Genomic DNA, 20,934 nt, shown 5'->3' on the forward strand with positions numbered 1-20,934 from the left:
TGTCTGCTTTTACAGATAGGGATTTGAGGCAGAGAAGATTAGCCCTCCCCCAGCACTGGCTCTTAAGAAGCACAGCATGAGGTTTAAACTAACATTCAGCTTCTTCCATAGTCAGAAGAAGTAGGCAAGTGCTACAGATACCAAACATTTAGTGTACTTCTGACAGCCTGGGTGGGTGAAATCCTGCGTGGAATTAGCATTCCCCTCTCTCTACTGCCTGCACAAGGAGCTCATACTGTCCTCTAATTTTAAGCTGCTGATATTAGGGAAGATGATCCTTGAGCAGATGAGTGTTCAGGACATCAGTCTTCCACATATGTTGTGATTTACTTTCACAGTTGTGACTTCTGCAAAAGGACCCCTACATATCAGGCAGTCTGAATCACCTTCTGAGTTTATGACATCCAGCCAAGGGGGTCTGGAATGGAGGTGGTTCTAAACAGGGCACTAAATGAGTTTCTTCAGGTCATGTAAGGAAGCTGGGAGAGCAGCTCTTCATGTCTTGTACCCTAGGGACCAAATTAGTTGCTATCTCTCGCTCTTCCATCCTTCCTTGATAGAACTTATCAGATCTTGGCAGATTTGTTTATGGGTTGGTTTTGTTTTTTTTTTAATCCTGGCCTATCACTAATAATATTACTCTAAGCTTTCCAGGAATCAGCCCTATGTATTGAAGCTAATGGGAAGATAAGAGTATTTTCCTAGCTCTTAACCCATCAGTTACTGAGATAAAGATGTGCTGCTCTGATACATACCCTCCTCTTCTCCACAGCTATCACCACAGTCGGTTGCTTCTGCATCAGTTGGGTATGGAGTGGTGGTCTCTTCACTCTTCAAAGTGGGCACCAGTGTCTCTGCAGTGGGCTTGACATCTGAAAAAAATGGAGTAGAGAAGCTGTTTGCAACAGACAGTACAAGAAGCCCAGGTAGAAGAAACAAAACAAAAAATCTTTTTCTCATGTTGTTATAATGGCAGGAAGAGATAGAACAAGTATGCCATGAGATTTCCACGTGCTGCAAATGTCAGCATGGTTTGAACTTCAAGTGAACTGTCTTTCCATATGGGAGTTCTATGAATTTGGAATTCCCACTGAACAAGCCTCTTCTCTAGACACACACACTACTTTTTCTCTTAATTTTTTAATCTACAATCCACACTGGTGTTGGCAATCCACTTAGCTGTCATTACTGGATAAGTGAGATCACAGGCAGAACATCTTTTTCTTTCATAAAGGCATATGACACGTTAAAAAAACACAGACAACATTCCCACCAATTGTGCCAATTTATAAAACAAGTCACTCAAACCCACAAATGATGTAACCACAAACGGACCCAGAGGATCCCCTAGTGAGCTCTGGCTCACTGCAGAAAGCATCTGGTTTCACACTCCAGGCTCCTGACTATGCTTTCAAAGGGTCTCTGTCCAATTTCCCTTTCTCTAACGTGGCCCATGTGTAACAACCTCCAAGCAGGTGTCAGGGGAAATTTAAGCAAGAAAGGGAAGGATATTAAGATCAACAGTAAATGACATTAGGTTCCAGCAAACTCTCTTTTTATAGGTGCATTAAGTGGAGTACAGCAGACTTGATTCTTTCCACTTTTAAAAAGAGGCAGCTTTGCTCAGTTATGTGTGATTGTGTTTCTTTGTCGGCACCCTTCAGGATATCATTTAATAAACCCAGAAGCAGGAGGAAATGCCTAAATACATTGAATATTTTCCATAGGCTCCTTTATGCCCTTTTATTTTCCTGTTATTAAACATGTTGTACATAAACTCTCAGGGTTTTTTTAACTTTTTTTTTTTTCCAGTGGCTGTCTTTTGTTCAGGATAAAATACCAAATAACCCCAAAGTCTTTTAATTTGTAAGTTCAAATTTGTTACAACCCCATAAAACTCCAAATGCAACCAAGAAGCAAATTGCAAGCAGCCAGGCACAGAAAAATGTCATAAAAAAAGAAAAGAAAAAAAAGCAGCAGGTGAAAGCAACATATCAAAAGCTGGAACTTATTTAGAGCTGGTACATTTTTTTAGGTTGTTGTTCCTGTATATCAAGATTTATAGCTGAAATGTGACAATGTGGAAGGACCTTGAAAGCCAAGTCCCATATGGGACACAGATGCTGAGCGGATGTAAATCAACAGTGTTGCATTGCCCTGGACAAGCCGCAGAAATATATCTTGAAAAATCAGTTACCATGGCAGAGCCGCAACACGATGGTTACAAGAGATAATGAAAATAACAGGCAGGACAGCGTCATGTGTGAAATGGAAAGTGAAAAAGAGAGGTCTTGCTTGCTCGCTTTCACACTCCCTCCCTGGCCCTGCGAGTGTCTGTTCGACCGGTGGTAACTGCTAATCAAAATGCAAAGTCACTGAGCAATTGAAACCAGATGTTTGGAACTTCAAAGGAGAGAAACCCAGCTGCAAGTGAACATTCATCATTCTCCACTCTTCAGAGGAAAAATTTTGGCAGGTCTTTGAAAGAAGCCAATTGCTGACTGTCTGCTTCCCAAACTGCCAGCTAGTTTGTGAGCCCAGTTATGGCTGTTACCTGTTTAACTCAGTAATTAAGATGCTTGTTGCTGATAAGAAATAGAAACACCTGGGCAGGGTGCACATGGGCTTAGACCCTTACTTGAAAATATTTTTAATCATCTTGTTTTAATCCATTTCCTAATCTTGTTCCCAAGTAAGTGTAATTGCCTGGGTTCTTGTAACCACTTTTGTAACATGCCTGGGTCCTCCCAGCAAAGGAGGGCTCTGTCTTGGCATCGTCACGGCCTGTTGCATGTAGCCAGCCTGGATTACGCATGCAGATAATGCCATGGGCTATCTCTGCTCCCCAGGTTGCAACAGGGATATAAATGCTTTTTATAACGTGGTGAATCCACAAGATTACAAGCCCTGCTCTGATTACAAAGCTGAATGCCTGTAGATTAATAAAGCTACGGATATTTATGACCTGGCAGTTGAGTTTTAAATGTTACAATGTGCAAATTATTACCCAGACTGGGAAATGACCATAAAGCACCTCGCCTGCAAAAAACATGTGCTGTTGCTACTGATATTGAATGATGATGCATGGACACACATCTAAAAGAAAATTTGGGCCAAAAATAGCACAAGAAGTTAAGGACGACAAACCCCTCCTATTCTCTAAGTTGGAGTGCAGTGGAAGGGCTGGCATGCACATGGCTGGAGGTCCTGTGTGACTGCCTCCCTTTATGGCAGTGGTGTAGTACTGTGATGCACCATCCAGCAATGGGCTGCAGAGATCTGGCAGCTGGAGACTCCTGGGAGCTGCAGGAAGCAGCAATGTGGGAGCTGCCTGACCACTTCTGCACAAAGCCTCAGCTCCTGCTTCTTGCACCTGCTTCTCCTACAACATCCTAAAATGTCATAAGACTTAAATTAAGATCTAATCTGATTTAAAGTTTAGATAATTTACAATGGATTGCCAGTCCAGGGGGATATTTACCACTGACTTCAAAAGTGAAAAATTATCATTATTAATAGTGTGTACATGTGTTGTGTGATTTGCTGTTAAGTGTTTGCCATGCATCTTGCAGGACATCACAGGAGGAAATGCTAGTAAAGACTTCACGAGAGGGTAGAAAAAGCTCTGTGTCTTTCAAGCTTCCTAGAATGGGAATTCTTATAAGAAAATGCCTTCTACAGATGTGTTTATAAAATGGAAATCATACCTCTTTATCACTGACATCTGGACTCCAGATTCATATGTAAGCAGATTATTAAAAAATAAAAGATTAAAAAAGAGGACAACTAGCCGCTGGCACTGCAAAGTTAGCATCAGACCCAATGACCCTTTGGGTGCATTTTTTGCTTTTGGGGATGAAACTATGGAGCAATCAATCACCACTGAACCTCAGAGCGTCAGAGGCATAACCTCTACTGATCCCAGTGAGTGTGTGAAGTCAGTTTTCATCTCTGTATTAAAAACAATGGTGGCTGAAAGGCATACCACGTGTGAAAAACAGGTGGGCAAAAGTGAACAAATTTCCTGGGTCTTAGGGATGTTTGTAGAGATGTTGTAGAGTTAGCTCCCCAACCTTGTCTGCAAAAAGGTTTCCACACTGGGTTCAGTGAGAGAGGGACTGTTGTTTTTACAGTAAAGCCTTGCTGTAGCAGCTCAGGATATGAAGTATTGATCACTGCACTTCTGCTTCTCCTACTTTTTGTCTTACTATTTGGACTAAAAAGCCCAAATGTTCTCTAACATAAGACTGTGAAAGCCTGCACAATGTCCAGATAAAAGATCTGAAAGGGTGTGAAGAGAGTTGAGGACAAATTCTGGAGCTCTACGTGAAAGCTTGGATTGGAGTCCAAACATTGTTGCTACATCCTGCATCGAGGCCAGTTCTTTTCAAGGTGGAAATACAAAGGTGGTGCCAAGCCACCCTACAAGTCCTGCCTTCATGGCTGCAGTCTCCCTGCCACAGCATGGCCAAAGTAGGACAGCAGGAATAACCTTAAGTTTGCACCTTGCTTGTTTAGTGCCAGGCCTGGCCCCAGAGCAGCCAGTGGGCAGAGGTGTAAGGGTTCCTACCTGTCCAGTCACAGCCCAGCACCTCCAGGCGCATTCCTATTCCCGCTGGGGACCACCTCTCTGGGTGCACTCGGATGTACTGGGCAGGAACAGGGTCAAACCTCCGGACTTCAGGGATGTCATAGTGGATGTTGCCTTCAAAAAGCTACAGAGAGAAAAAGAGAGAGAGAAAAGGCAAGACATGTGTGCATTTCACATGCTTTCAGCCAGACTTGATATTTTGGGTCCGGCAGAATGCAGCCATACTTTGAAACAGTTTAGCTGTCAGACTCCAGGCCATTGAGCCCAGCTGAGCAGAAATTGGGCTGTTCCTTCTCAGTTTTAAGAGGACCAACCAGGTTGTTTCTAAGAAACTTGCACAATCTGTCCTGGCCTCTGCTGAGAATCCAAGCTATGCAGGGGAAGCCTGGGGAATGTCCACTAACTTCAAATAGAAATGAGATCAGATTTTTCCTTTGGTAAATAAAGAAGCTACTGCATGTTCTAGGATAGTGTAAGTGCTTGGTTTTCCTCAGTCCAAGTACTGCTGCTTTGCAGCTTACGTGCACGAACTAAAGTCTGTGGGGAATAAACAGAGGGCTATAGATAGCATCAGCACTCATTTGAAGATCAGGAAAAATTAAAACTTACCCAAATTTTAAGCAGAGGAGTTTGCATAAAAACAGAACAGTCAGTAGCAGGGAATTTATTTATTCCTCATGCCCCCAGTCACTCCCATACCACTAAGCAGAAAGATTATGGGGAACTCCAATGATAAGGAAAAAATATGGGGAATTTCAGGGTGTCATGGGTTAGCAAGCATAGCTCCAGATAGCAAACCACTACACAGGGTCACACCAGTGTGGCAAAGGGACTTCAGATATAGAAAATTTCCTAAAGAGAAGTCATGATTCGTTTTCCTCTTTCGGAGGCGCACACCACAACAGCCACACCTTTGCCCTTAAAGTATGTAATTAGTTTGTGTAAAACATAATTGAACACACCATCTTTTGGACTCTGACCTGCAGAAGCTGGGAGAAACAGCCGGTGATGTCCACATCCCCACACCTGGTCCACAACAGAAAATGAAGATAAATTGACATCCCTGGGGAAAGGTGGAACCTACGGCCTCTAGTACAGATTTGGAGCAGCACTATGGTACACAGCTTGGGATTTCATGGTGACAACCCCAAGCTCCCAAGGTCACTATGGGCATGGACAGCCAATTTCCCAAGACCCCGTCAGGCAGATTGAAGCTAGTCAGAAACATATCCTGTTTTGCAGCTGCTCCAGGTAGTGCCTACCTTGGCTTGCATTGTTTTGGGGTCCTGGATGAAGTCCCAGTCCTTTCCATTCATGCTGTAGGCCACCTTAAACTTCTTCACAAAGGAACGGGACTCGGTGGTGGTCACACTGTCCCCTCCACGAGCCCCCTGAATAATGACGCCTTTGATGTTCTTCGGGACGCCAAGGTCCACCTGCAGCCACTCCTCCCCAGGCTGGGCTTGGGGGACACGAGGAAACCAGCCCAAGCGGCTGCTCACCAGGCGGGCCATGCTGGGAGACCAGTCATAGCCTCTGATGGAAGAGGCGGAGATCTGTGAGTCAGGAATGAGGCCAGAAAGCATTCCAAGCAAGTTGGAGCAGGGTGAATCTGCAGGGGAGGAAAGAGCATGAACAGTCAGGGTAGTTGAAGGGAAGTGCTCCTGGTTCTCCTCACAGCTTTAAACTCTGGACACTAAACCAACAGCAGCACTGGGCATTTCCCCCTCCCTCCAGGACCTGGACTCCTGTCCCTCCAAGCACATCCCTTGTGATGGATGTCTCTATGCTGCTCACAGCGTCACCATTCCCACCCCAAGCAGTCATGACAGCGGCAAGGGACAGCACTCCAGAGCAGGCTGTTAGAGGGACAGAGAGCAGCGCCGAAGCCAAGGGGAGAAGGGGACCCTCACCAGTGATGCGGCAGCCGTACAGCTCCAGCCTCAGGGCGATGCCGTTGTGCCAGGTCTGGGGACGGATGCGCACGAAGCGTGTGAGCACTGGGCTGTGGATCTTGTTGAGAACAACCTCTGTGGCATCCTCATTGGCCTGAAACATCTGCAAGGGAAGGGAGGCACAAATGTACATTTGCACACCCTGTTACATCCTCACCTGATAAGCAGTCAAAATAATCTCAGCAGGGAAAACCAAGGAAAGGCTTTCTGATCAGGGCCAGCCTCCAACCTGGGCAAGCACCAGGGACCAGCAGGGAGATGTGAGCCACTGTCAGGACAGCATGGTGGATGGACCCACCTATCAGCCAGGAGAGCCAGGACCTTTCTGCCCGATTGCCTCTCACAGCACTTTGAGGCACCTCAGACTATCAGGCCTCAGCTGCTTCGAGCTGCCAAACCTAGATGTGCTCCAGCACAAATGGGCAGATGCTCCCAAACAGGCTGATGTCCTGATGCATCCTTGCACTGAGCTCCACTGGCAAACATCATGTGGAAGCAGTGGTGTGAGCAGGAAGGATGCACCTCTGCCTGGGGTGACAAGCTGCTGCCTCAGCCAGCCCCTGCCTTTGCCTCTCCCATGCACATGCAACCTGCCACATGGAGACAGCTCTTTGGGAGTTTATGATCCCACATGGTATGAAAAGGCTGCTGCCTTACCAGATGGCCATAATCAATAACTACCAGATGGATGTTAGATCCACCTCTTCTGCCCATTTTTAAAATAGGCTGGACAAGGACTGGATACATGTGTTTCCATTTTAGGCTGCAAAGCCACAGTGAGAAAGAGGAAATACCCAATGGGAGGGTAATTTTCAACCCTTTCTCTGCCACAGCATAAAGCACTAGAGCTCACTGACCAAGGCTGCAGGCATTGCCTGCTTTCCCTCCAAGCATGCCGGCACTTCAGGACAGGGCTAGACTATCCTCCCATCTCAGCCTGGAACCACATCCACACTGAGATGGCTGGCTGGGTTCTTCTACAAGCTCCTACCATGTATATATGTACTAAGCACAAGAGTTCCCACTAAGTTTGTCTCAGGAAAGCAGGAGAGTATAATCTCTGGCACCAGTCTCCTGTGGGAGGCAGGAGTCAAACAATTCAGGACAGAAGAAGGGGTGAGGCGGTATCCTGGCTCCTTGCCTTGAATAGCAGCTAGAAAGCATTTTATAAGCCTCCCATGGCTCTAGGGTTGCAGATGGCACATGTTACTGCTCTTCTCCCAGGATCCTGCACGGCAGGGTGTGCAGAGGGTGTTTACAGGGCTGTTCACAGCATCCCAGCTAGCTTTGGGCTGCCTCTGCACACCACCATCCAATTCTTCAGGGCAGGGAGCAGCCACCCCACAGAGGGACTCAGTTGCAAATCTGGCTGGTAATTGGGATGTGGGGTTGATGTGAACTTGAGCAGAAATGCTAATCTAGAGAATATATATCATGCTGCTACCGTTTAGCAACACAGCATGGTTTATGTGTTTTTAACATCCTATTTATCCTGTCTGACCTCACTTCCCATCCTTTTCCTTGCTCAGCAGACACCAAATACCCTTTTTTTCCAGCAGGAGGGCTGTAAGAAGAGTGGTTACTGAGAAACACTCTTCGGGCATGTGTGTGTGTGTCTTGTAAACCCATGGGCACAGACACACACACAGTTTGAAAGGATATATTTCTATACTGCAGAAAAGCCTTCAGCTTTATGCCAACACAGAAGCTGACGCAAAACACCTTACCTCTGAACCTAACACCAGAGGACAGGAAATGTTAATCTGAGCCAGTGCAACTATTTTAGCACAAGGAGCAGCATGTCAGGTCAGACCAAAGATCCCTCTCTCCCAGCAGATGGCTCCTAATGGTGGCCCCAGCAGATGTCCAAGGGCAGCAAGTCCAGTGGAGTCTCCTCCTGGCAACCTCTCTTTGCTTCCCACCATCAGCAGTGTGAAGACTCTATGAGCCAAAGGTTGCATATGGACCAGCATGTTTAACACTCACTGACGAGGTTTGCTGCTCTTTTTGATTTAACATATTTCAAGTTTTGTTCTTTTTAGCTCACTTCACATATATGAGCATCAGGGGCCAGAATCCAAATTTACACCAGCATAATTTGTTGCTGACTTCTGCACAGTCAAACTTGACAGAAAGCAGAAGCAGGACTGAGCCCAAAAACTTTATCACTACTATAGGCATTGCTGGAAACATCTCTTAGATGACCTTGGTCCCAACCACACACTTCCAAGAAGAGCAATTTCAATTCTGCTTTCAATTTAGAAATCAGCAACTTACGCAGGCTAGATCACATTCAACAAGCCATGAACTCTGAATCTGGGCCATGACTCTCCAGACTGCCAGCTTGTGAGGGCAGAATTGGCACCTGACTTCCAGCTCTGCTATCAGTTGCACTGGCAGGATCTGTTCCATTGAACCTCGCTTCTGAACAGCCCCAACTGATCACAGCAAGTCATTGCTTCGCACCCCATTCAGCATAACAGAAAGGGGCCACTTTCAGAGGGCATGTGCTTGGTGCTGTTAGAGACCTGGGGTATTCCCACATGCCTGCTCGTTCAGCCTCCTTCCCAAGTGGAAGTGCACTGTGAATCTGCAGGACCCAGCTGCTGACCAGGGTCTGACCCTGACTGTCTGGTTTCCCTGTACTGAAAATGCTGACCCCAGAGCCCCAGCACACTGTGGAGAGAGGCCCATTGACTTCAACAGGCTCTACATCCTGCCTCAAATTAGCACTCATAGCATAGGAAGAACTAGCAAGAAAATGTGTGAAATTGGGAGTGCCAAGAAAGCAAAGATTTCTTCCCTCTCTACCAAAATAGAACATTGCTATTCCTCCCGTCCTATCTGCTTCCCATCCCACTCAGCACATATTTTGAGCCAAGTCTTCGAATGGTGTAAATCAACATATCACCATCGAAGTATAAGAAGTCACAGTAATTTACACCAGCAGAAAAAAAAATACCTGGCTGTGATCTAGGGAGATAGATAGATAAATAGATATACACTCAGCGGAGAGCACACATGCGCATGCACATGAACACACATTGAAAGGTGATGGAGCCAGAAGATGAATGGGAAAACCATTAACAAATTAAAAACACCTTCCAAGAAACAGTCAAGGGAACTCGCTTTCATTGCTGCATCAAAAAGCTGCCTATCTTCTCCCCATACACTGTATGTTTACTTCTGTTTTAGTCCAGACAGCAGGTCTGCATGTAAAATTAAATTGATAATCAATGAGAGCTGACCTGCTTAATTAATTTGCTGCAGAAAGCAAGTGGTAGGGGAGAGGCTGTAAAAGTAGGGGACATGATGTCTAGGCTAGAGGAGGACTGCGAACGTTTTCTATGTGCATACACATGCAAGCTCCACACCAGCATTTACAAGTCGCATTTCTGACATGTTGGAACCATCATAGGGTGATGGGAGGATTTCTGAAGCTACATTAGTTCCAGTGGATATGGGAATTGTGCCATTGGCAGTTTGGAGTGAAGGAGATGAAGGACAGGGAAACAAAAAGTGCCATGAAGTTGAAGAGGCAGTGAGTCAGGGAGGGGTAGGAAGTACCTCTCTCCTGTTCTATTTATTATGCTGCTTGGCCACTATGCAATTTCTTGGGGAGCTGAAGAAAGCGGCTGAGGGAGGAAGAGGAGAAGGCCAGGGATGGCAGCAGCCCTGCCTTTGTCCATATGTATGCATCTCTTCGGACCCACTAGATTTACTGCAGGATTATGTTACTCCTGTGGAGACAGAGCTCTGGAACAGAGCATGCTAACAGGATTAGAGCTTCAGGATTTAGACAAAGAAGCATGAAGGAGAAAAGTAGGGGAGATTATTTTCCTTGTCAGATAGGGAAGGCATAAAATGGGGCATGTTTGATGGTGGGAGGATTCTGGCTCAAGTGGAGGGTGGATAGTTCTGGATTTATTAAATCCAGGAACAAGGAGTTAAAAGAAAAATGATACTTGGCAACACTCAACAAAGCACAGCGTCTGGGCAAGGCACAGTGTGCTGGGCTGGGCTTGCCAGCTCTGTGTCTGTGAGAGGCTCCACTCAGATTTGGGAGTCATCAGGGACACAAGGAGTGGTACTATGTTAGCCTGCAAAGGAGATATCAGGCCCAGAAATACAAAGCTGCAGCCTTGCTAGGAAAGCCAGGGCTGTAATTCTCCCCAGGTACTGCACCAAGGGTGAATGCGCAAGGCTGCCTTTGGCACAGCCTGATGTCTTTGTCCTGCCTGCAAAAGCAGCAGAAGCAGGCTGGGACCTGGATGTTTCTGGGCAAATCCTCTGCACCATGATGTCTCTACACAGAAACACTTGTGGCCCTGTGGCTCATTGCGCAAGCTTTTCCTGTGTTTTCCAGATAAAAAACCACAGGATTGAATGCTTTTCTCTTCTTCCTCAGGTGAATAAATACAGGAGATGCAATTAAGAACTGAAAAGACAGAGGAACACTCCTAAAGGAAGGCACAAGGGTCTCCAAGGAGTCATTCTCAATATTCACTGCCAGCACCAAAAACCTCTGATGTCCCCACCTCCAATGTGCAGCTGAGATACTGCTCTTTACAGCAATTCAGCCTTTGTGCAATTCAGCTACCACCTGAAATGCCACCCAGGAAAGTTAGCTAATAACAAGCACAAAACCATCAAAATGAGTAGGAAATGAAAAATGCACATCAGTTGGATCTTGCTGCCATTTCTTGTCCATTGACTTCTACAGGTTCTGAAAACAAATGTTTCAGTTGCATTTTACAGAGCAGTGGAGGCAGTGAGAGCAGCACTCATCATGGTCCTGACCCACTCCAAATCCTGAAATCCATTCCCCAGTCCCTCACCACACTAGATGATGCCCATGAGCTTATCTCCGCAGTTACTAAGATGGAGCAGCTCAGACCACATGGGAGCTGGAGCCCGAGATGCTACAAGGAAGGAAGCGATCAGAATGGATGAGAACTTGGTTTTCTGATAAAATCCTCATAGTTGAGTCTGTCCAAATAAAATAGACAAAAATAAAAGGTCAGATCCTGCCAGGTGCTCTTTTCCTTCCTTGGGTTCAAGAAGAGTTGTTGTTTTCTAAAGACATTTGCAAACCACCTGCACACCAGGGCTGCTGCCTGGAAGATAACCTCTGAGGCCATCAGCCTGGCCCCAGGTCACAAGAGGCGGATGCAATAAGGAGGGCAAGAGCCAGACCAGCCTTTCTGCAGCAGTGTTGGTTTGGCCCTCTCCCCTGGTGGGGGGATACTGGTGAGTAGTAAGGGGCAAGTGCGGGATGGCACGTGGTAGTGGCCACTCTCCTCCCTGTCTCCTCTCTCGAGGAGACACACAGGAAGACAGCTCGGGAACTCTGGCCTGGTTGCTGGGTTAGCCTTTCCCCCTGGTCCCATGCCTGAGGGAAAGACAGAGCACCACCCCCTGGACAGGGGGACATCCTGTGTGTGCTGGGCCAGGCTTTGTGGGGAGTGGGCTGCCAGGAAGGGGGAAAACCTGGCAGGGATAGGGTGGGAAAGGGAGGGTGTGAGTGTGGGGCTCCCCTCCTGCCGGCTGCCTTCCCACTGCCTCCCCATCCCAGAAACATAGCAGTGCTCGTCACGGAAACAGCCCAGCCAGTCCTGTCTGCTGCGAGCACATATTAATCACATTTTCCGCTGCTCCATCCTGCCTTTCCCATTTCCCTTGCTGCTGACTGCCAGCAGCTGGGGACTCAAAGGTGACCCATCACATTTGGCAGGGAAACACCCTGGCCCCACTGTCATCTGAAACACCGGAGGGAGGGGAAGCAGGGGGCAAAAGAGAGGCGGTCAGAGCTTCCCATCCTCTGCAGGGAGCATCATCCCCTCCCCGCCCCTCCTGCACTCTCTGGTTTTCTCTTGCATTAGCTCCCTGATGAAGATGTGAATGTTAGCTGACCCACCTATACATGGCAGAGCATTGCTTTTGGCCCACAGAGCTGGCAGAAATTCAGAGCAGTGTTTGGTACACCCCATATGCTTATGTGCACATGTGCATATATAAATGTGGATGTGCAGATATACATACGTGTATTATATGTGTGTCTATATATATATATGTATCTATCTGCATGTATATAGAGAGTGCCTGTCTGGCCACACCTTCCCTCCCTCCCTGCTCCTCATGGCACCAAATCAAGCTGCGGCAGACTTGACGAATCTATTTGGCATGGCTCGCTCCAGCGTTGCAGCCCAGGCTGTGTGGAGCTCCGCGCTGACGCAGGGAGGGAGCTGCACCTTGAACAGACATCTGGGAGCTTGCCTAGTCCAGGAACAGCAGGGATTAACGTGGGCACGGAATGTGGGGCCAGAGCCCCCCAGCACCAGCTCTGTGAGTGAGTGGCCTTGCCCTGGCCCCACTGCAGCTCAGCAGCTGGTGGCCAGTTGTTTGGCGGGGCAGGAAAGCAGTCACCCAGATGCAAGGGGTAGGTGAGCCACCAAAAAAAATTACTTATCCTCCAACCTTGGGAGGTGTCTGCTAAATTACGGCCAGAACATGGGAACGAGTGACTGGAACAGAGGAGTGAAAAAGAAGAGGTTTGAATTTTCCACTTTTTTTAAAAGAAGAGAAAACAGAGTAGAAAAAAGCTGACAGGAATCAAGGACCAAATCCTGAAATTGTGGCAATTCAGGTGGCTGTGGGACTGTTTTGGATTGACACCAGCCAGGCTTTAGGGTCTTGCTGGAGCAATGTAAATTGACTTAGCAGCACTGAAACCAGTCATGCTCTCCTGCTCTGCCCTGGCTGAGGAACCAGTGTCCAACACCCAGGACAGCAAGGATGGGACATTTATTCTCCTCTGCAACTAAAACCACCCTCCAGCCGCAGATTCCTGGCCAGTAAAGACTTGAAAAGGTAAATTTATTCTCAGTGGTTATTTGAAACACTGAGCTGTGTACATAGCTCACCTCTCTGCCCAGCATGATGCATATCTCCTGCCTGCCTCAGCTTAAAGAAAAAGTCCCAATGAGTCCCCAAACTCACCTGGGGTGAGGAGAGATGGCCCCAGTTCACAGAAAGGTCTGCTGTGACCAGTGGGTCCTGGGAGAGCACAGAGGCTCCACACCACTGCATGGGCACTGTGTTAGAGCTATACATGAGCTCTGCCATGAGCTACTGTCCTGGAGACAGCCCACCTGAGATCTGGGGGAGCCCAGCTGAGGACTCCCCTACATGGTGCTGGGCTGCCCAAGTATCTCAATTTCCTTACTTCTAAAATAGGACTAACACTCCCTCAGTGGCATATGAGGAGTTTAAATACTCCAAATATTGCAGGTATGAGACCCTGATCGGGACATCTGCACAGAGAGGACTCATTCTGGGAAGCAGAGGGAATTTGAACCTAAGACATACTTGTGGGGATGGGGAAATCACACAGCCCGGAAGGGAAGGAAATGTCTGGATGAATCCTGGACAAGGCAGGCTACTGCATTTCATGCCAGCAGGGCCCGTGCCAGCAAATGGAAGGGACAGCTAATTTAATAGAAGTGCTGAGCAATTGAAAATCACTGGGATGTGTGTGTGGGGGAGGTGTGTGGGACCCCAGCCACAGAGTTCACACAGACACACTATGGCACATCAGCAGGGAGGACCTGAACACAGCAGCAGTGCTGGTGGGTGCCACAGAAGAGTAGGAAAATGCTTTCTTGAGGCACCCTTAACCAGGGAACAACCACATGACCAAAGCAATTGACAGAGAAAAACCTGCCTGGCACCATGGCTGCCTTAACCCTCCTCCCCACACCCCAAACCTCCCACGCAGACCACTCCAAGTTTATCTTTCCTGGCCACACACCAGCACCCATATGGTGTGAAATGGATGAACACCCTCCCTTCTCCTTGCTCCCGTCTCTGTGTGTGTCCCAGCAACAGAGCAAGAGCATGCACAGCTCCCAGGGCTCAATGCACCCTTGCTGACCATCCCTGCTAGTGCAGATCCCACAGCTCTGGCAGCCCGAATTGTTTCCCATTATTTATTGCTCATTTTGTTCTCTGGGACAGTGCAATTGCCTCTTAGGATTTGTGCCCTTTCATTTCCAGGCCTCAGTAACTCCTGAACTACAGTTTCATGTGGTTTTGTGATTGTTAACCCAGCATGCAGACGAGTCTACGACCATAAAAGCTCAATGAATCTTATATGGCAAAACACAAGCTGCGAAAACATTTTCTCCTTCATTTGCAGTCAAAGAACATACTCTCACCACCACGAAAGATGCAGCAGCAGCCAGGTTTTCCAAGGAATAGTTTTTCTACATTGCTGTGCAGAGGAGAAAGGACTATTTCTGCTCAGAGCATCATCTGTCTTTTAGCCATCATCAGAAAAATGGTCCCTCACAGATTAAACCCTCTGGGCCTGCAAAGTCTCTCAGTTCTCTTCCCTCTTGTTACCTGCAAGACTCACCAAGGTGCAGGCAAAAGAGACAAAAAGGCTATTACCTTGTGGTTTTTCCCATGTCGGTACATCATCCAGTCCTCCCCATTGGTGCTGACCTCCAGCTTGTAGGTACGGACATAGTAGCCCTTCTGGGTTTCTCTTGAGATGGCACCCTGTGTGGCAATGGCTGTGAGCACAGTCAGGAAGTGGAGGTCCACCTTTCCAGGGGAAAAAGGGACAAGAAAGAGAGTGGTGACCACCTGAGAGTCCAGAGTGGCTAATTAGTTCCTCCCTCTGTCTCTGAAATATAAAAAGGTGCAAATTCACTGTCTCACTCTATCTGTGGATGCACAGTTCAACAGGCATGACCCTCCCCCAGGGCTGACTTCAGCCAGATAGGACCCTGGGACAAGAGTAGCTAAGGATCTTGATGTCTGTTTATATGGAACCATCACAAAGCCACCTTCTTGCCTCACACCAAGCAATAGGATCTGCACAGAAGCTCATGTCCATTAAAGCAGGACAGAGACCAACTTTTTCCACGTAAAATAAAAGCATGATATCAATTAGCAAGTCCTGCAGCTCTTGGTTTTCCCTTGCTGGTTTTTTTTTTTGTTTGTTTTACAACATGGGTTGAGAAAGGTCAGCAGAGCTGGCTTAGTAGCCCTGCCATGAATGAAGAATGAGACGTCTGCTAGGGGCAATGACATTCACTACCTCCTGCTCGTAGTGCCCTTTAGCAAGCAGTGTCTCCCGGCGATGTGACACGGCCAGAAGCTGTGTGCAGACACACTGTGGCTCTAACCAGCTCCCAGGGAAAGCCTTTGCTCTGTCAGCTCCCCGCCTGACACAGCCCGCTCACGCTCCCTGCATCACTGATGAGATAAATATTATTCTAGTTGTTTTTCTATGCACCCCCTGGAGACTTTGGTCCTCAGGCCAGTGGCGGAGTCAGTGGCCCTTGTAAGTGGCAGAGGTCTCTCAGTCTCTGTCAGACTGCTGGAAAGTCCATCAAGGTTTTGGGCAGAAAGGAGGGGGTGGGAGAGAGACAGCGGATGGAGTCAGTCCTTGTGTGGGTAAGCTAACGGGAGAGCCAGCCAGCCACATTTCACTGAGGCATTGCAGCTCCCCTGCTGCTTGCTCCCCATGAGCCACAGAGGCAATAAAAAATTCAACAAGCCTTATGGTCAGGGGTCAGTTTAACAGCATGACACTCCATTTGGTAGGGGAAGAGGCGAGTGGGCTGGAAGGGTACCTGGAGGTACTCTTTGTTGCTGTCTACATTGGGGGTCCAGCCGTTGTCATCACTGTTGAGGCGGCTCTGCTGAGGGGTCCATCGCCCATCTGAATAGGTGGAGGAGGCACTGATCTGCATGTTGGAGATCCTGCCAGACTCCATCCCCAGAGGCACATTGCACTGAAAGTCTAGAGCAGACACACACATACACAGAGATTGGTTTACTGTCTCAGTACTTCACCCCCAAGTGAAAGGCAGCCCTGAACTAATCTCTCCATCTAATCCTGAGCAAAGCTGCCTGTCTGGAAAGATGAACAGATCTGCACCATCTTGCAGGTTGTGTGTGTTCACAGATGGCACTGAAAAATTACAGATAGGGCAGCTTTGTGTTTACAAGGCCCTCTGAACACTAATACAGGCTGGATCTTTCTCCCTTTCTCTATCTTCTTCACCTTTGCTCAGTTTTGACACAATTCTGTGCCTTCCCTCCCTCCACCTCCAACAAGATGTTCCAAGTACCCTTATCACAAAGTTCCCATCTTCCTGAAGGGTGTAGGTGAAATCTAAGCACTGACAAGGCAAGGAGTACAGACAAGACACATTAGGAGGGTGCTTACTGTTGTGCTGCCAGCAGGAATGTCAAGGATTGGAATGAGCAGGTATAAAGGTTTTGTGTACATGTGAGAGCAGGGTTGCATGTGTGTATGTGTCTATGTGCATGCACTGTATGTGGTATCAGGCCCATAGGGATTAACCAGGCAAGATTACGAAAGACTCTTCTATGCTTTCATTTGCATCTCCTCACTTCTAAGGCTTTAAAAGTCACATTTAGCTCAGTTTTATGGCACATCTCATCTATTTTATGGCAGCTGTCCCGTAAAAACAATAGCAAAGAAGACAGTGATAGAAAATACTGCATGGGTCTAAGCGTGCTGCTACTGTAAACCAATGGGGCTCTACCAAACTGCCTGTTTTTAATGTGGCCAAGTCAACCTTGGGTGGAAATGATGGGCCAGGTTAGGATGTCAGTGCTATTATTGAAGTTTCAATTTACACCACCATAAATGAAAACAGGCCTGGCCCTTTAACAAAGGCTCTTGTGCTTGATTTCTCAAGCTTTGTGTTCAACATCTTATTTCCAACTCCTTTTAAAGGACAGAATAGAAAAGGGATTAAAGAACAGATCAGCTGAGTGTGGCAATAGGTAATGGTGAAGAGCTCATGCTTGTCTGTAACTCTTATAGCCTCAGCAGAATATCCCTTAATCACAGAGTAAGAGGTTGTGACCCTGCTGCCCTGGTGCTGCACAACCCCTACTCTACCCTGCTCTCTGTCACAGGCTTGCAGTGGCAGGTCAGGGACTCCCTCTCTTTCTCTGGGACTGAGGGGTGTCCTGAAGGCTGCTTCTGTTGTATCAGAAGTTCACTGGGAACAGAGGTCAAGAACAGTGACTCTGATGCAAAAATACCATGGGAAAACAAATGAAACCTTTCCTTGCCTGCAAGTGTTACCAGAATGAATCAAAATGTTCTTTATTCTCAAAACACACAACTTACTCCTCACTCCACATCAATTTACCTCCCTTATTAAAGGTTATAATCAAAATTTGGCTTGAAATTCTTAGAGCTTTAAGCAATCTTTAATTAGACAGCCAAGAAATTACAATTTGTGGTTTGGGACTCTGAATTTCTGAAAAACTAGAGAAAGAGAGAGCACATATTTTCCCTGATGCTTTAATGAATCTGCTGCATATGCTGGGCTGAAGTCTTCTCCTAAATCCTTTGGGCTGAGCACATGCATGAAGGATTCTAACCCAAAAGGTATTGAGAAGACTTCACAAGCAAGTGAAAAGTCAACAAAAGGTCAGAAAGTGAAATTCTTACTGAAATCTCACTTCTATCAGAAAGAGAGAACACACATAAGTGGAACTGCTGTCTGCACTGCTGGTGGAGAACCAGCCCCTGGACACACTTCACTCCTGCATATGCCAAATGAAAGATGGGAAACACAGGGGACACAACTAAGTCATACACACACATTTCCAACTTACTTTCTGGGACTTCCTGGTGGTTCAAGTAGTACTGAGCAGAGAAACCGTCCTTAGCCACTGCCAGGTCCGTGTGGAAGGTGAGAGAGAGGACGCCAGTGGTTGAGCGGATGTCCGATGGCATCTTAGTGCCACAATACCTGCCTATCAAGGGGCCAACTGCAAAAGAAAGAGCAGCAAAGGTAATGCCTGCTTTTCCACCAGCCTCCTGGGTCACCAACACATTGCTGATCAGGATAAAAAAGATAGGCTTTGGGGATGGGCTATTTTTTATATCCACTGGCCTGGTGCCATGCAGTGCAGAAATACCCACTGCAGCAGGCATTGCTCTGCAATTGTTGGGAAATACTCCAAACCACTCTGTTTCTCAGTTCTTCTATAAAGTGACGAGGTCCTCCCATCATTGCATGAACCCACTGCCCTTCCCTGAGGGAGAACTGCTGGTGTTTGGAGTGTCCCATGGGGCTTTTCAGACCAGTGGTTACAACAGAGCAGTAGCTTGTGGTTTAATGAATGCAGCCTTCTGCAAGCACGCTGTCCCCTGGCTGGCCATGGAGTGCCCTGATGGCAGGTTGCAGGCTGCAGCCACCTTTGAGGTTAGGCACCCCTGGTGTTCGGACACAGATTGCACAGTTTTGGAGCTTTGTGAGACACCGGGAAGGGCCAAGAAAACCAGTGCAGCACCTCGTGGCTTACCCTGAGGGATGCCATCCCAGATGTCTAGCCAGTCATACTTGCAGTCTCCTTCCCCCGCCTGCAGTGGGTCATGCTCAAGGTCGAAAAGCAGAAAGTGGAGGAGGATTTCTGTCTTTGGCTTGGCTATGATCGTGAAGATGCAGTCCAGGTTGTGTGGATACTTGTCAGGGAAACCCGGAGACTCAATAGTGCCATTGGAGGCGGTGAAGTTTCTGGAGCAGTCCTCGGAGCCTGTAGCAGCAGGAAAAACCCAAAACCTTAGCAACAATGAAGCTTAATGCCAACAACTTGACACTGTGAGAACCCCATTCTGAGCTTAGCAGGGTTGTGTATTCACTTCTGGAAATGTCCAGCAGCTCAAGAGCTGTGGGAATTACTGCAGGGAGTGAGAAGGTGATTTTCAAAGCTTTCCACAGGTGGAGAGACAAGGTCCATGAAGTCACTGTAGTGGACAACATGGTTCTAAATCCCTTAGACAGCTTTGCAAACATAATCTGTACACTACTGCTGATCCTTCTGACAATTACCTCAAAACCAGGACTAGAAGAGCAATCCTATCCAAAACCATGGATGTGATTTGGCAGGCCAGCACCCTGCCATGTCCCTCACACCGGTGGTGGTAGACAGGGAGGTCACACCAAGCTGGCCTGCCTTCCCCAGCTGGCCCTTTCCACTCTAACCCGTCCCCCAAACACTGACCTGGCAGACCTGCGTGCTGCTCCAGAGCCTGCAGAGAGGCCGGCCAGCACGCAGGGAGCTGCCATCCACAGTACTCATGTCACAGCTGCTACCTGCAGCCAGGCAGGCAAGGCACCACAGCGGCCCCAGGTCTGATGGAGGAGCCATTGTCCACAGAAGGAGCTGCCTGGGATGGGGCAGAGAAGAGTAATGGGATGTATTCTTTTTGGAAAGGCTGTCGCCGTGGGCCAGTCTCCTGCAAACTCCACCCTTCCAGCACAGACATCTGTGCCTCAGTTTCCTCTTGAGAAAATCTGGAAGCACAAATATTTACACAGTGAAAGGGCTTGTGGGAGGGTGCCAGTGTCTCCACTGTTTGCTGCAAACCCTTGGGAAGTGCACAGTTAGCCTGCAGCCCCTCCAAGATCCATACAAGAGACAGGGGCCAGCTCCAGCAAATGTCCCCACAACGTGGCCACAACAAGAGTGAGGGTAACAGGGCCCGTGGCAGGGGTGTCTCTGCTGAGAGCTGGAACAGAGCCCTCTTTTTCACAGAATGAGCCATCCACACCAGAAATGCAAGTTATTTCTACCCTTAAGGAAGACCTTTGCGTGGTGAGGAGGACAGACAATGTTGTCTCTTATTTATTGCTGACCTCAGCACTGGCCTCAGCTGCAGCCAGGCCAGCTTGGTGCCCCCTCTCATACAGCCAAGGTGCCTCGGGGTGGCTGGGGAAAGGGGAATTTATGTCATATTCATACCACGGTGACTTTGAAACCCTTGCCAGGACAATAGGCAACAGAAATCTGCAGCCTGGAGCTATCAGAGGGGAAAGGGAATGTGAGAGGCTGCTGGCTACTGCTGCAACGCAGCACTAGCATTTGCAAAGGTTTCTGCTTCACTTTTACTGGGACACTCTCCTTCTCCTCTACAAACCCTTTTGCTTCAGCTCTTCCAGGCAGTAGGAGCGTTCCCAGGACTAATGGGAGACTTGTTATTCAATTCATCATTAACCTACGGGAGTCAGACCAGCAGCCCGCAGTAATAGCAGGATCTTGCACTGCATTATGCAGTGCCTGGCTGGAGAGCTACTCAGGAGAGGCTTTTAATTGACTACCTAATGAAGCAGCCAGCTTTTCGGGTGTGAACCTGTGGGGTAAAATGCAGAGGCAAAAAAAAAGGCCAAACACAAATCACAGCATAATGCCATGAACAGGAATAAGGGTGTACTTTGTTCTAAACACCTTGAAAGACGAACAAACAGTGAAAATAAGACAAGCTCCGAGCTAGGGAGAAAAATCAAGGACTAAACCCAGAGTCAGGGACTGTCCTCTAGAGAT

General features: G+C 47.8%; 1 protein-coding gene across 4 annotated transcripts in view; it reads right to left on the reverse strand.

The window, feature by feature from the left end:
- Window positions 1-20,934, reverse strand: part of NRP2 (neuropilin 2) — an 89,757-nt gene that overhangs the window by 37,335 nt on the left and 31,488 nt on the right. For all 4 annotated transcript variants that reach the window (XM_048309136.1, XM_048309135.1, XM_048309137.1 and 1 more), the window contains exons 4-11: window positions 18,916-19,146; window positions 18,223-18,378; window positions 16,191-16,360; window positions 14,998-15,153; window positions 6,505-6,649; window positions 5,854-6,203; window positions 4,571-4,715; window positions 756-872 (exon numbers count right to left, since the gene is read on the reverse strand). In XM_048309136.1, the coding sequence (XP_048165093.1) occupies window positions 756-872; window positions 4,571-4,715; window positions 5,854-6,203; window positions 6,505-6,649; window positions 14,998-15,153; window positions 16,191-16,360; window positions 18,223-18,378; window positions 18,916-19,146 (1,470 nt within the window). The remainder of the gene's footprint in view (window positions 1-755; window positions 873-4,570; window positions 4,716-5,853; window positions 6,204-6,504; window positions 6,650-14,997; window positions 15,154-16,190; window positions 16,361-18,222; window positions 18,379-18,915; window positions 19,147-20,934) is intronic.

The sequence above is a fragment of the Corvus hawaiiensis genome, chromosome 7, assembly GCF_020740725.1.
Source record: "Corvus hawaiiensis isolate bCorHaw1 chromosome 7, bCorHaw1.pri.cur, whole genome shotgun sequence".
NCBI classification, from domain to species: Eukaryota; Metazoa; Chordata; class Aves; order Passeriformes; family Corvidae; genus Corvus; species Corvus hawaiiensis.